At 38.8% G+C, this 16,016-nt stretch overlaps 1 protein-coding gene across 2 annotated transcripts; it reads right to left on the bottom strand.

The window, feature by feature from the left end:
* On the bottom strand, positions 556-4,986 carry LOC109846501. 2 transcript variants are annotated; one of them, XM_020415768.1, is made up of 4 exons: positions 4,729-4,986; positions 1,537-1,701; positions 1,361-1,446; positions 556-923 (listed from the first exon to the last, which is right to left on the bottom strand). In XM_020415768.1, exons 1-3 carry the CDS (start codon positions 4,968-4,970, stop codon positions 1,362-1,364), a joined length of 492 nt encoding a protein of 163 aa, XP_020271357.1. In that variant the 5' UTR covers positions 4,971-4,986; the 3' UTR covers positions 556-923; position 1,361. The 2 variants fall into 2 exon arrangements, with proteins under 2 accessions (XP_020271357.1, XP_020271356.1); XM_020415767.1 differs by having other exon boundaries at positions 559-923; positions 1,395-1,446.

The following is a 16,016-nucleotide window of genomic DNA, read 5'->3' on the forward strand; positions in this document are numbered from 1 at the left end:
CATAAGAAACCAATAACAAAAAAATTCTTATTATTAATAAAAAAATTAAATTCTTCAATTCTTCAAGGAAAAATCATAGGTTTTATTGAATTTTACTTAGTTATTAAAAAAACCACTTCCACCTCTTGTTTACTGACGGGGACCAAGTATTATAGTAATTCAAAAGCTTTTTTCCAAAACTCACTGTGTCAAAATTACAAGAAATTTAATAATGAATTTTTTTCAACACTATATGTACATCAAACTAAATTATATGAATATCTATACAATTATTCTCAAGAAGTATAACCTCCAACCTTACTTCTATCAGCTCTATATAAATCTTCATGCCACAAAAATAAACGACATAGAATTATGAAATTTTGTTCACCTTTGTTAAGCTCGCAACAAGCTTACCAGCCATTGACAGCCTACCTCTGCCATTGAACGAAATCTGTAGGATGTTATAATCTTTTAATCACAAGAAAAATAATTTTACGCAAGGAAAAGGAATTTTTTTTATCCAAAGGCATAACGTTCACTATGGAAAACACAAAAAATATTGCAGCAAACAATTTAGGGAACAAACATGATGAAGATGTACTCGGATTCTTGTCAGAAACCAAAAGTTTCAATTTTTAGCAGTAAGTAAAGCTTGTCGAAATGTCTTACAATAGATTCTACATAATGTCCTATCCACGCACCAAACCTATACAATTGGTGGTTTAGTTTTTGAGCGATATAAGGCATCTATATGCAACTATTTTTTTAGGGGCATAAAACAATCCCTCTTTTAATGCAGTGATTTCTCAGAACTGCTTCTCTATAGTTTCTCTCCTAAAACAGTTAAAATTTCAATCAGCGCGAACCACAACGGTTTGAGGCCTCAACGGTCCAATAAGCAAATATGGTGATACAACGATGGAGGCCATAAATAAGGTAAACTGCAAAAAACAGAATTTGCATTAACAACATGTAAATATATAATGATAATCAGCCTCGCATAACTTTGTTAGAAAAGGATAAATTTCACTAAACCCCCGATAACTTTGGGCATTTGACACTTAAAGCTAAAAGGAAAGAATTTTTTTACTAAACCCCCAATAAGCTTGGGATTTCCGAAACCCCTAAAACATTCAGATCTCTCTCACCTAACTCTGGTAATGGCATAAGCCCATATCCAAAACAGAAAATATCACATAAGCATCACAAAGTGATAGTTAGGATTTATGTGAAAAAAATCAAAATGTTTCGGGTTTTTTTTTTTAATATCCAAACTTATTGGGGGGTGGGGGTCTTGGTGAGGGCTAATGAGAGTCTTATACTTTTTGGGGATTAAGTGCCAAAGACCCAAACTTATTGGGGGTTTAGTGAAATTTACCTTAAAGAAAGAGAAGCATCAAAGAAAATGTTACCAAAAGTGGGATGGTTAAAACATTCCAGATAGGCCACAGAGCATACGATAACCTGAAAGTAACATGTTAACAAATTGAGATTCGAGCATCAGTAAAATACAAAATGAATAGAAAGAGAACAGGATTAATGTGTTCTACTTACAAGCAAAATGAGATGAATCCAAGAACAATAAGCAACGGTGCAGCAGAAGATAAGACTTCTGATTTCTCAGAAGATTTTGGTGGGCATGACGATAAGAAATATGTTGTATATACAACAACGCCTACATTGAGAATAGCACTTGCTAAACCAAGGTGCAGAGCAGCCCTGCAGACAAATATAAGAATACAAATGAAGAACAAATTAGAAAAATACAACAAACTGGCAAAATTACTTTTTCCTCTTTTGGAAGTAACATGTGACACTTCTAAAGATACTCTGACACAAAAAAATCCTAAGTTGTTAAGATTGAGGGTTATTTCATTCTCTAATATCCCACTGCAAGTTGAGTATCCTATGGGCCCAGAATCCTTTAAATCTGCTTTTATTATGTGGCTAGTGTCTGGTGGGATTTGAACATGGGTTGCTCATATCTTAGCTTTAAGTCCCTTCTATGCTATGATAACGACATCAAAGTTCTGATATATTAGATGCGGCTTTAATATGGTATCAGAATTGTCCGAGTTCAAATTCTATTAGACAAAGTGGAATCTAAAAGAAGCACCGTTGCATAATATAACTCAAGTTTCGACCTATGAGAAAGATGCCAAATTGGCAGTTGTGTATTCAAGAATAAATCTATACCTGTCAAACCTTCATCAAAACTGCGGAGTTTTGATGCAGTAGATTTTAAGAGACAAAACTCCTCAAGAAGAATACTAACTATATGCACACTTAGAAAACCACATTCTCATTAAGGAATATCAAGGAGCATCTAAACAGGTATAGCAGGTGGTTCTTTTTATCAATATTTACTAGAGAATTTGATAGTGACAGAAGATAAAATTTAGCAATAAATATTGTTGGGTTTGTGCCATGGTTTTAAAGCATGAAGGAAAAGTCAAGGTGGATTGGAGAGTAACGGGATGGCTATCAAATTAAATTAAGATGTGATTTCTTACTACTTTCAAGGCCTTGTTTGCTATCAAGGGTTTAGCAAAATTATAGACGTTTGTTATACTTAGCTTTCTAAAATCAATAAAGAGCTTCCATATCCGATTACCCTCCACCATTGCGTCTCTATGATGATATTTTGTAGCCACTTCTTTCAACTACCATCCCTAAGTTATCTTATATCAGCTGGCACTGTTTTAAAAAACTTCCGCCTAGTCCGCTTAGACGTACGTCTAGGCCTAGGAGGTACCTAGGCCGCCTAACTAACGCCTAGTGCTTAGGCGGTATTTAGGCTACCCACATAGATTTTACGAGCGTTTAGGGGAGCATTGTCTGCTTACGTGGATTGCACCCTGTAGGCATTGGTTGTGATTTTATGTGTTGTAGTCTATACGTCCTCCAAACTCCATTAACCTCCAAATATGAACACATTCACTACTTCCTCCGATCTTCAGCAAAACCTCATCGACCATCACTTAAATGAAGAAAGAAATCCGCCTAGACACCAGTCCAGCATCTAAGCTTTCTATAACATTGGCATTCACTATCAATTATTATAATTAAAAATAAAAATAAAAACATCATAGGCTCTAGCCTTGTTAATTATTATTTTGGCTATTTAGTATCTAAGTATGCATGATTTATTGTGGAACTAAGATTGCTATCTTTTTTTAAAAATTTATATGAATTTAATACATATTTTTATCAATTATTATAATTAAATAATTTAAAAATAGTCAAACGCCTAGGCGCACGGAGTATAAACATACAAAGAGCTATTGTAATTGGTAAACCAAGCAATTTAGTTAATAGTATTGGTATATTAGTATTTATGCATCTTTGATTGAGTATATATATATATATATATATATATATATATATATATATATATATATATATATATATATATATATATATATATATATATATATATATATATATATATATATATATATATATATATATATATATATATATATATATATATATATATATATATATATATATATATATATATATATATATATATATATATATATATATATATATATATATATATATATATATATATATATATATATATATATATATATATATATATATATATATATATATATATATAAGTATCACAATTAAAAAAAGAAAAAAGAAAAAAACGCCCAGAAACCGCTTAGGCGCCCGCCTAGGCGACTAAGCGTTGGGCGCTTAGTCCGACGCGTAGAAGCGCTCAGCGTTTAATATAACATTGTCAGCTGGAATCACAGCTAAACCAAAAATTTTGATAATTTTCTTACTACTTATTTTCTTGATCATGGCATTGTCGACTCATAGTTTAAACCCCTTTACAATGAAATAACATGAAGTTCTTGTCTCCATCCCACGTGCAACTTCATGGAAGGAACAAAGAGGTTTACAAATCAATTACAGAAAATCTTTCAAACAAGGTTCTCATTAGTTAAAGAAAAAGTTACTCACACAAAACTAATCATTAGGGCTGGCTACACGAGTCCTAATCTATGCAGCTTCACTACAAACCATCTCCTTGTTTACATTACCAAGTAGCATATCTTTTCACTTTCTGAATCCTTATTAGATCTTACATCAGTTCTTGTTACATCGCACACAGGAGTTTAGATTTTGGACATCTCCTACTGAGGATAAATGATACAAATTCAACTTGATAGGTTGCGAAATACATCAATTAGGAAAATTGATAAGATTATAATTAATGCAGTAAGGAGGACTAGACGCAGACTTGAGAGAACCTGGTCGGAAGAAATTAAGAAAGATTCGATCAACTTAATGAACGAGATAGCCTTTAACAGAACTGAATGACAAAATTTTGTGATAAAGACTTTGTGTCGTTGCTGCACACCATTAATTACAATCCTATCACTTTCCTGGACACACTTATCGCCTTCATTGCACATGGCCAAGACAATCTCAACCAAATCTCTCTTTTTTTTTCTTGACTTGGGAAGGTAAACTCAAACTTCTTCAATGCACTCATTTCTCTCCTAGGAGTTGGACACCAAACAGTATCAAATAAAGATTTATTATCCTAACCCCCATAATTATAGAAGAGGGAAAGCTAAGTATAACAAACTTAACAAGAAACTCCTACTTATCCATTGACCCATAAAGATCTATGAACAAGTATATCATTCATTAAAAAGAAAATTCAAATCATGGGCTACTATGAAGAGAATGCATCTAAACAGTAATCAGAGAACTCCATACCTTCTAATTCTTGCATCAGCCCACAAGAGAGAGATCATGTTGACCTCCCAATCACCAAAATAAATAATGAACACCGCAGACAAAACCCAAACCAAGTTCTCCGCCAACTCCGGCCAAGTCCGAGCCCGCCGCACCACCGGAAGCGACACCTCGGCCGCCGCCGCCGTCGGCGTCCTCGAACAAGCGTCATCTTCGAGATCCTCTCCGCTCGAATTATACGCCTGATTGAATCTCAGCCTCATGAGGCCGCCACCGGCGGTCGGACGGTCGGAGTCCCTCCTGACATTATCAGCTCCCCTTCAAAGATCCTCAACAAATTGAGAACCCAGCTACAAGATGAGATCTTTTCAAATACCCACGTCGCAAAATCCAATCTCGCTTTGATTTTTGGGGGGATCTTTTTTAGTGAATGCTTGCTAATTATAAGTCGTAACAAAATTCGTTTCTTGACTTTAATAAAGGGAATCGTCGCCTTTCGTCTTTAGAAGGAAACTCATGTGTGGTTACCTCCGGTGAACATAGGAGAATTAACTAAATTTCCCAAAACTCCCAAGTGACTTGGGGATGTTTAGCACTAAACCCTCAAAAATTTTCCTGCAAAACTCCCAAAACTATCAAACAATTTCTCAAAAGATTTCACTTCTCTTATAACACCTTAAAGAAGTGACTCCAAGAATCTTATTATCTATTTGGTTTTGTTCTTTCCTTATTTTCTCTAGGGCTCTCTTTTGTCTTTCGAGTAGTGATAACTAGGCTACACCTTCTTAAACTATTTTACCTAAAATCGTGGCGTCCTTGATCACTCCTCAATTTTGAAAACAATCCAAGTAGGAAGGACCTCACACTTTGGCGAGTAATAGTGTAGGAGTACTTTGAATAATATATTTTACCTAGAATTATTCTTTTCTTTACTCTTTCTTTTGTGCGGAATGGTTGGCGCCTTGGCGGTGAAGCTAAAAGTTTTGGGATGTTACCTGCAAATCTTTGGAGGTTTTGGAATTAGTTAAAAAAGGGGTTTAGTAACAAAATAAAGTTCGGAGGGCTTTCGTGGACAGCACATCAAAGTTTTGTGGTTATGTGAGATTTTTCCTAAATATGATATTATTTTATTCATAGGTAAATTTCAAATTGGAAACATAATTTGAATTAGACATGATTTTTGAAGTATCTACTAATATTATGATATATGAATTCATAATTTAAATATATGATTAAAATATTTGTTTGAGATTCTTTCATATTAAGAAAGACGATAGAAATAGACGTACTAAATGTCTTTAACTAAATATAAAATTTGCACTCCATGATACAACATGGAATATGGGATAGAATGGTCAGATACACAAATGAATAATATATTAATATTTATGTTTGATTGTTTAATGTATAAATACCAAAAATATATATATACTCGAGTTGCCAAGAATAACTTTATTATTGAATTTTAGATAAATACTTATTATACAAACCAATTGTTTAGCATCTGAGAGAAGTGAGTTTAAGGAGGGTGAGCGTACCCGTATCCGGGTGAGGACATCTTGGATGCTTTGGTTTGACTTCACCAAAATCTTCGGATAGGCAGTTGATTGTGGGATGAGATCGAAAGAGCCGAGAAAAATATTGTCTATAAAAGGAATTTAATTTGTGCACATTTTCCACGCCACCCAATATTTCACCCCCTTAGCTATGTTGTGAGTAGGCCACATATGGTTCAAGCTTAAGATACTCACGAGTTTGGTTGATTATGAGATTAGATGTAACGAGAGTGGAATCTATGGTAAATTACTAAATGCATGAAGCTAATAATCGTTGATTGTGATTTCAAATTTGTCTACTCTGTTGAGTTATTTTGAGATTAGTTTTTGGGTTGTTGTAGGAGTTAGCCCAAAGGTCTTGTGAAGGGCCTATGTTTGGATTGTTCATTCAAGAAACGATGATTTTGTTAGAACATTGTTCGTATGAGATTGTTGTTCATACGATATTGTTAGAACTTTGTTCGTACAATATCTCTTATTTGATTAATAAAAAACTCTTATTTACTACTGATATATTTTGTGAGGTAGTATATTTTAAGTATAAATATGTACAAGCAAGATATGGTTCTAAACGATGAAAAAAACAACATGAACATTGATTTCAGCCTTCGAACCATCGATGATTAAGAGACACCCATCAATGGTCAAGCATCTCATAGATGGTTACAGGAGCCAATCGGAGAAAAACAGAAACAGGAATTAGCATCATCAATGGTCAACAGTGACCCATCAATGGTCATAGAGAATCATCGATGGTTACATGAGAGTCAAAAAAATCCAGATACTAGAATTAGCACCATCGATGGCTATAGTTGAACCATCAATGATCACCAAGGGACCATTGATGGTCGTGATCCACCATCGATGGTTATAACAAAATTTGACAGTTTTCAGGATTTAATCTCAGTCGTTCATCTAACCGTTTGATCTCCTATTTGCACTCAGATTTATGTATCTCTTTCGTGTTCAATCAAAGTCTATTTAAGGAGAGTTGGAGATCATAATTAAATGAAGAAAAAGGATGCAGATATACAAAAAAAAAAAAAGAGAACTTTGTTTTAGGGTTTGTGTGTGTGAGAGAGAGAGAGAGAGAGAAAGAGAGAGAGAGAGAGAGAGAGAGAGAGAGAGAGAGAGAGAGAGATGATCAAATCCCCAGAGCCTCGTTCAGCTTCTTCTCAGCGTACTTTTTATCGGAGTTTGATTCAGTGAGAAGGAGTGTCCTACGCTTACACCGCTACATTGCTTCTTTATGGATCTTCATCTTCATCGATTTGAAGAACGGTTTGATAAAAAGCTGTATGATTGTTCTTTTTGCACTTTATTTATTTTGGTTGGTTGTGTATCAAACTTGTGAGTTTGACAACATACTCAAGCCTAAGTAATTGAATGTTGGGCTAGTTAGGGTTAGAGTTCTTCGAGTCATTATAAAAAATTAGGTTAGACGACTGGTTTCGGGTAGATTTTAGAGTGCAGTCTTTAAAGCCTACTGAATTGGGTTGTGATTTAGGTGAACTCTAGTCATAGTGAGGAAGACCTTTCGCAAGAAAGAAGAGTGAACGTAGGATTTTGAACTGAATCACTATAAAAATTTTATGTATTCTTGTGTTAGTTTGCTTTTTTATTTTTCGCTAATTATATTTTCACTGTATTTTCTAAGTCTTGTTGAAAAATTGTAGCAACCTTATTCATCCCCTCTAAGCTTGCGCCTCAGATCCAACAAGTGGTATCAGCACCCCATTACACGTACTTACTTATCACAGTTTAGGGTAGAGATGTCAAGTCTTACCACTGTTTTAATCTTTCCTAAAGGACATGCTATCAATTGTCCCTTACTTTTTAACGGTACCAACTACACATATTGGAAAGCTCGTATGAGAGGTTTCTGTTGTCAACTAGTTTCGATGTTTGAGAAAGTGTAGAGCATGGGTATAAGGAACTTATTGCTGAGGTAGAAGGTTTCTATTGTTCTAACTAAGGATAGTCTTCTAACTCTTCTCTTTTCAACACTTGTTGCTCCAATTACTGATGATCTTCCATTGCCTCTCATATTTCCACCACCTGCCATAATGAGATAAGGATCAACCTTCTCTGGCCCTACCACTCTCAAATATGCACCCAAGAGCTCGAAGTCTTTTACGAGCTCTACGATCTCCCTAGGGCCTTCTCCTTGTCAGCGCCGCAAAGGGGTGAGTTGATGTATCATCACCGCCAGGATATATCGTCGCTCTACCTGGCCCATTTAGAGGATGGGCTCTGGTTGCTGCTCCACCCTTTTCTTCGAGAGGTATGCGGTGCCCTAGGGATATCCCCTTCGCAGTTCATCCCTAACACCATGGCCACTATGATGGGATTCTTAGTGATCTATCACCGAATTCAGATAGAGCCAAGTATGCGCTTGCTGGGTAACATCGTCAGCGTTAAAATGACGAAGAAGGATGCCTACTATTTCCTCCACAACATAAGCGGCAACAAGTTGGTGTCGGATACTCCGGAATGCAACAGGGACTGGAAGGAGGGGTTCGTATGGGTTTTCAATGCCGACCCAATCCTATCTTTCCCCACATGGCTAGAGATCAAGAAGAATGTGCTAAGGCCGTGCATACTCTCGACCGAAGAGGGGCAACAGTTGGAGAAGATCCGCTCCTATGGTGTATCGCGGGAGATGAGCAATCTCTTCAAGTCGTCCTCACTCCGAGTGGCTGGCATATCTAGGGTTCCCTCCATCGAGCCCGATAAGGCACGAGCGGCTTTCCTAGCCCTCCCTCTGAAGAAGAACCCATTAAAGAATTTGAAGGGGGAGGACTCGTCTTTGGGGAATCCAGCCTTGGTCATGAAACCTAAAAGCGGCTGAGGGATGAGCTAGTTCTCGAGGAGCTAAACAGCTTGCGATTGAGGATGGCTAAGATTGCTGTAAAGCTGGCCGGACCTAGTGCATCCTCCCAAGTGGAGAAGCTGGATAAGAAGAGGAGGAGGTTAAGTAGGGGCCAAGGGTTATGTCGTGGCGGTCAGGCGGTCCCAAGCCAACTCGACATTGAAGGTGGAGGTTTCTGGGGCAAATCCAAAGGAGGACCCGCAGTCGAGCAACCTTCCTCTCTAACCGCCAGAGGTTATCATCCTTAATGCGACTTCTCCTCCTAAACAATCAGGCAGCAATCAAGGTGCTGAGCAATCGAACAGCAATCAAGGCACTAAGCAGGCCGTAGGCAAAATCCTAGTTAGGGAGTCAGTAATTCTGGCTCCTTTACCTAAGCCTATGCACATGCCGGGTAAAGAGCCTGTAAAGGCGTCGAGGGTTGTGGGAGAGGGCGGCTCTACTCCAACCGTCAAGGGATCTACCTAAGACTGATGCTGCCCCAGTGCCAGAGGGGAGCTTCCACTGGTCATTCTGCCACCGCATCTCAGAGGTCGATGGCCAAGTGTAGGGCGAGCTGTGGGCCAAGTTGCTTGGCGAGCTGGGGAGCCCATCCAATCATCGGGAGGAGCTTTCGTAGGATGACAAGTTCATCCCCAACAGGCTTCTTGACAGGGAGAGCTCTATCCTCACTTCAGGTTTGGATCAGGTCCGGGCCTTGGACCAGTTCTCGCTCCCAAAGGACATGGAGATTTTGTAGGAGATGCCGACCGCTGGTCTGCCCCTGGCCCTTAGGGGCTATCTTTTGCGGGGGACTTTAATTGAGCAGGAATTGTACTCTTAACTTACTTTCACGCAGAGGCTCCCTACCAAATTTGAGGTGGCTATAGTAGCCGAAAGGGTGGCTAGGGAGACTGCCGAGAGGAAAGTCGCTGCTCTAGAGGCCGAGTGTGTGACTTGGGGCCAGAATGAAGGCAAACTGCACCTGGAGGTAGAGATGAGGGAGGATATGATTAGGGGGCTTCAGAGGCACCACACTAAGTAGTCAGCCATCATCACCAAGCCGAAGGAAGAGATTGGCCACTATCAGCACAAAATTATCGAGTGGGATGGCCGGATCAGATTCTTGGCGGAGGAGGTTAAGGCTAAGAAGCGTGCCCATCTCGATGCGCAAGAAGGTGCTATGTCGGACCGCTTAGCTACCCAAAACTAAGGTTGGACCTTGAGGAGGAGCAGTCGGCTCATGAGGTGACTCGGGTGACTATCCAGATCTTGGAGGCTCGACTCACTTTCTTGGACTTTGAGACTCATAAGTCAGAGATCATAGAGGAGTATCGCTAAGACCCTCTGGGCAAAGTCGAGGTGTCATTGATCTGCAAGGAAGGCTTCGACTATCTCGTGGCCTTGCTTCCTCTGGAGTCTCGACCTACTCCCGACACCCTCTATCCTCCTCAAGTCGCTAGCTGCCTTGATTTTTTGAAGGAACTAGAGACGAAGGGATGTGGGATAATGTTGGAGGGGGATGATGGCAACGACGAAGATGAGTTCAAGGATGACCAAGAAGAGGATATCCCTCCCACTCAGCATGCCCTAGAGGTCACCCCTCCTGCCACTCAGCATGCCCTAGCTCCCAAACAGAGTGCCTCTCTCCCTAGACCTACTCCTGACCCGAGCCGAGACACCTGAGGACTCGCACCTTCTCTCTCTCTCTTTATATCTTATTTTTTTAAATATGGATGTAAGTGATGATGTAAATATCTTGAAATATGGAATAAAAATTTAAGCTTATTGGCCTTTCCAATTTTTTCTTGTCTTCATTCCATTTTCGTTCAAATACTTTTGTACATAGTTTTGCTCTGTTTGTCTAGATGGGTAATTTGAGATGAGTCAACTATATTGTTGAAGTGACTTGGGCGTGTGCCTTGGACTTAAATGAGGGTGCCAAGGTCTTTTGTTGGAGATGATCAAAAAATTGGATTGCTTTGGTTTTACCCTAAAGAGGTACCAAGGTCTTTGGTTGCATGCCTTGGACTTAATGAGGGTACCAAGGTCTTTTTGTTGAAGACGACCGAAAGGTTGGATTGTCTTGGTTTTACTCTGAAGAGGTACCAAGGTCTTTGGTTGAGTGCCTTGGACTTAATGAGGGCGCCGAGATCTTTTTGTTGAAGACAACTGAAAGGTTGGATTGCCTTGATTTTACCCTGAAGAGGTACCAAGGTCTTTGGTTGAGTGCCTTGGACTTAATGAGAGTGCTAAGATATTTTGTTGAGGACGACGGAAATGTTGGATTGCCTTGGTTTTATCCTGAAGAGATACAAAGGTCTTTGGTTGAGTGCTTTGGACTTAATGAGGGTAGTAAGGTCTTTTTATCAAAGATGACCGAAAGGTTAGATTGCCTTAGTTTTACCCTGAAGAGGTACCAAGGTCTTTAGTTAAATACCTTGGACTTAATGTGGGCACCAAGGTCTTTTTGTCAAAGATGACTAAAAGGTTGGATTGCCTTGGTTTTACCCTGAAGAGGTATCAAGGTCTTTAGTTGAGTGCATTGGACTTAATGAGGGCACCAAGGTCTTTTGTGGGTGCTTTAGACTTAATGAGGGTGCTAAGGTCTTTTTTGTCGAAGACGACCGAATGGTTGGAGTGCCTTTATTTTACCCTAAAGAGGTTCCAAGGTCTTTGGTTGAGTGCCTTTGACTTAATTAGGGCATCGAGGTCTTTTTATCGAAGATGACCGAAAGGTTAGATTGCCTTGGTTTTACCCTGAAGATGTACCAAGGTCTTTGGTTGAGTGCCTTGGACTTAATGAAGGTGCCAAGGTCTTTTTGACGAAGATGACCGAAAGGTTGGATTGCCTTAGTTTTACCCTGAAGAGGTACCACGGTCTTTGGTTGAGTGCCTTAGACTAAATGAGGACGCCAAGGTCTTTTTTGTCGAAGACGACCGAATGGTTGGAGTGCCTCAGTTTCACCCTAAAGAGGTACCAAGGTCTTTGGTTAATTGCGTTGGACTTAATGAGAGCACCGAGGTATTTTATTGGGTCTTGGACATAATGAGGGCACCAAGGTCTTTTTAATGCTATAACAATAAGATACTGTGAGAGTACAGGATAAAAGTCAATACTCAAAAGATTTTATAAATTTACATTTATAATTATTGAAAGTATTTTTTAAGATGCTCGACGTTCCAGGGATGTTGCAAGATTCTCCCATTAGGGTTTCTCCGTTGGTATATGTCTGGGCACAATTCTTTAAGGACGGTGTAGGGTCCTTCTCAGTTGGGAGCCAATTTGCCACGCTTGGTGTCCTTATTGAAAGCTGCTTTCAGAGGACGAGATCACCGACATTGAACCTACGGGGGCGGACTTTGCTATTGTAGTGTCAGGCAATGTGCTGCTGATTGATGACTTAGGATCGAAGGGCTTTCTCTCAGACTTCATCAATGAGGTCGAGTCTGATTCAAAGACACTTTGCATTCAAGAATTCATCAAAATGTCATAGTCGGACTCATGCTGACTTCAACTGGGGTGACTGAAGGAAATTCATGCTAATTACATGCAAATTATGCAACGGAAGACTATATGTATAATTATACTAAGCATGTAGAAAGCATGAAATACAAAATAGGACAATCCTAATTAAATCTAACATTATCCCTATATTAAAGAGAGCACACAAGAGTTAGAAAGTTATACTTTTGAAGCGTGATTCGATGGAAGATCGAATAACCCCTAGCTCTTGCTCCTTGTAGTAGTAAATCTCCTCGTAGTGGATCTCTAAGTCTTCAAGTGAGCTTGATAAAATCAGAGTCTTCTTGAGACACAAGGCAAGATGGATCTCTAAGTCTTCAAGTGAGCTTGATAAAATCAGAGTCTTCTTGAGACACAAGGCAAGATATCCACTCCGGGGTACTTTAAAATCCTACTACTTCCTCTTGCTCAAAGATTGCTAGAGTTTAGTAAGAGGATAGCTCTCTTTTATTCTCTTATGGAAAAAACCACTTAGCCAATTTTTCATTAACCTTTCCATAAGAAAGAGAGCTCATATATATAGAGTGAAATATGTCATGACTCATCTCATGAGTCATGCCATGAGTCATATAAATATAATGATTCCTTTCATGAGTCATGCAATGACTCATCTCATGAGTCATGCAAAGAGTCATGAAGAATCAAAACTATGTGCTAAAACCATGTTCCCAAACCATACCACCTTAATAACTCATCTCATGACTCATTAATCAAGGTATAGTAAAGTGTGTATTTCATAAATGAAAATACCACATCAATACAGTATTTTATAAATACGACATTTCGTAATTTTCCAATCATTGATTAATAAGTCATCATATGACCAAAAAATCAATGGGTTGACCAAAAGTCAACTGTTGACCAAAAAGTTAACTATTGACCAAAAAGTCAACTAGTTGACTAAAAGTTAATTTTATAGGAAAAATACTGGAATTCATTTTCTAAGCACATAGCATTCTGATTTTACCGATATGCATAACCGTTTATGTGTATCCGGTAAAATCATATATGCGTATCAATCATACGCATCACTCTATAAATTGTGTTTCATAGGATTCAAGTACGCGCTTGGTGTGACTCTAGGGCCCAACTTAAGAACTCGGTAGTGGATGATATCCACAAGTACAACAGAGGTGCTAGCTACACATGAAGACTACCCAGGTATAAGTTGTGATAAATATCTGTAAAATGCTAACATAATTTTATCAGGACCACTCAGTGATAATATTGTACAGTCCGGTCTCTTCATCAAACCATGTCAAACTATCGAGCCTAGGGTATAGAAAACTGTCAAACCCTAATAGCTCGATTAGTGTTTGTTGATATTAAACTCATAACCTATAAGATCAAACTGACACTCAGTTTATCTTATTTACCTCGGTCAAGGATTTCCTGGCTATAGTTATATCAAACAATCTTATGACATCAACCTCCTATACTGGGAGAGACGAATCCCATCTTGGCATCTCAATATCTACTTATGTCTCGGGATGCACCCAACAAGAACCGTTATGCACAACTCATTGAGAACTGTGGTTAGGTAAAAGTCTAAGTGCACCTATACTGACATGTAAGATATTACACTCATGCCTCAGGTCAAGAGACTTATGTACTATATCACTTGAGAACTTGTATTTGACAGTTAAGTATAATTACCAACTAGATGTTCTCGGTGAGTCGTTCAGTTAACTCATTCACTAATGAGTCACCTGTATACTATATCATGATGTCTCACATCAATAATCCAAGAGATGGATCATCATCCTACCAAAGGAGAAATAGAGTATACACTAGTCTTCCCAAAGTGATGATATCTCATTTCAACACTTCATCGACTAGGAACATTTAAGAATATACGTTAACGACAAATCAGATCTCTTCATTACGATTATATCCGAAATGTCTGATAGTCTAGTATCATTCTAAGGACTATATCTGTATTTAAAAATACCAGATAAATACTGACCAAAATAGCATACTATCATTTTGAACAAGGATGTTATATTCATATAGGTCATGTTATAATATACAATTATTGTTTGCAGGGCACCTATGTCTAACAGTGACTGCTTCAGCTCCATAGGCCAACTTGAAGGGGGTTTCTTTTGTTGAGTTCTTGTGAGTGGTGTGGTAAGACCATAGAATCCCATGCAACTCTTCAACTCAATTTCCCACCGTTGTGTCTACCTTCTTCTTCAGGGTTGGAGGATGTATTTGTTGGCGGCTTTAGTAAGTCCATTGTACTTGGGGTGAGCGACTGAGAAGAACTTGAGTCGAATGTTCCACTCTTCACAAAAGCTTCGGAAGCCCCCGCTGTCAAACTGAGTACCGTTGTCCATCACAAATGAGAGAGGTACACCAAATCGGCAGACTAAGGACTTCCAAATAAAATTTATGATGTTACTTTTACCAATCTTAGCTAAGGATTCAGCCTCGATCTACTTAGTCAAGTAGTCGATAGCAACAATCAAGAACTTTCACTGCCCAGAAGCTATAGGGAGACGGCCCATCAAATCTAACCCTTACTGGGCAAAAGGAATTGGGCTCAGAATGGAGGTGAGCTCAGTGGTTGTTGCTCACAGAATGGCTGAAAAGAATTGGCACTTCTTACGCAGAGAGACAAGCTTTTTGGATTCGGCTAGTATGGTGGGCCAATGGTACCCCTGGCGAATGACCTTCTGGGTGAGAGTTCTAGCCCCAAGGTAATTCTCACAAGTCCCTTCGCGAATCTCTTAGAGAACATAATCGGCCTTAGCAAGCTGAAGACACTGGAGATAGATCCCTACACCATTGCTGGAGTATGACAGGTGATAGAGTTGACTATCAAACATGAGATAGCGGCGAGTGTTCCTTTGTATACTCCTAGCTTTAGCAGCATTCTCGGTACGGTCCCCCGTGTTAGATACTGGATGATAGGATTGATCCAACACGGCTCAACGGGTGTCTCGGCTTGCATGATAGCCTCTGATGCCTTGATGATGCTTGGGCACTCGAGGGTATCACTGTACACTGGCTCCGAACTACTTCTCGAGTTGAAATAAGGCACTATGTTGCTCAAAGGTGTTTCTCTTATATTGGATGCTCTTAAAACATGGAGGAATTTGGAGCAAATTTTTATGATAGGGAGTTCCCTCCTCTTCAATTACCCAACCCTCAACAACTAAAATTGTAAAACCCCATAAAATATAGTGAATGAATTTTTTTTATTGTGAAATATATGTTTATATCATAGTTGAATGTGATAACAAAGGTTTGGAGGATCAAACAAGTGTATTTATATGAGAAAAATCAAGTGAAAAGACCAGCACACAAACAAGATGCACCAACAGGAAATTTCCTGCGCGGTCGACCGTGGCGGTAGACCGTCGAGCGCGCA

This window comes from Asparagus officinalis, chromosome 6 (assembly GCF_001876935.1).
Source record: "Asparagus officinalis chromosome 6, Aspof.V1, whole genome shotgun sequence".
NCBI classification, from domain to species: Eukaryota; Viridiplantae; Streptophyta; class Magnoliopsida; order Asparagales; family Asparagaceae; genus Asparagus; species Asparagus officinalis.

Coding starts and splice junctions, on each gene's coding strand:
- LOC109846501 (XM_020415767.1), bottom strand. CDS start 4,970: ATGAGGCTGAGATTCAATCAGGCGTATAATTCGAGCGGAGAGGATCTC. Junction 1,702..4,728: donor GCTGATGCAAGAATTAGAAG/GTATGGAGTTCT, acceptor ATTTGTCTGCAG/GGCTGCTCTGCACCTTGGTT. Junction 924..1,394: donor TTTTAACCATCCCACTTTTG/GTAACATTTTCT, acceptor TGTTTTTTGCAG/TTTACCTTATTTATGGCCTC.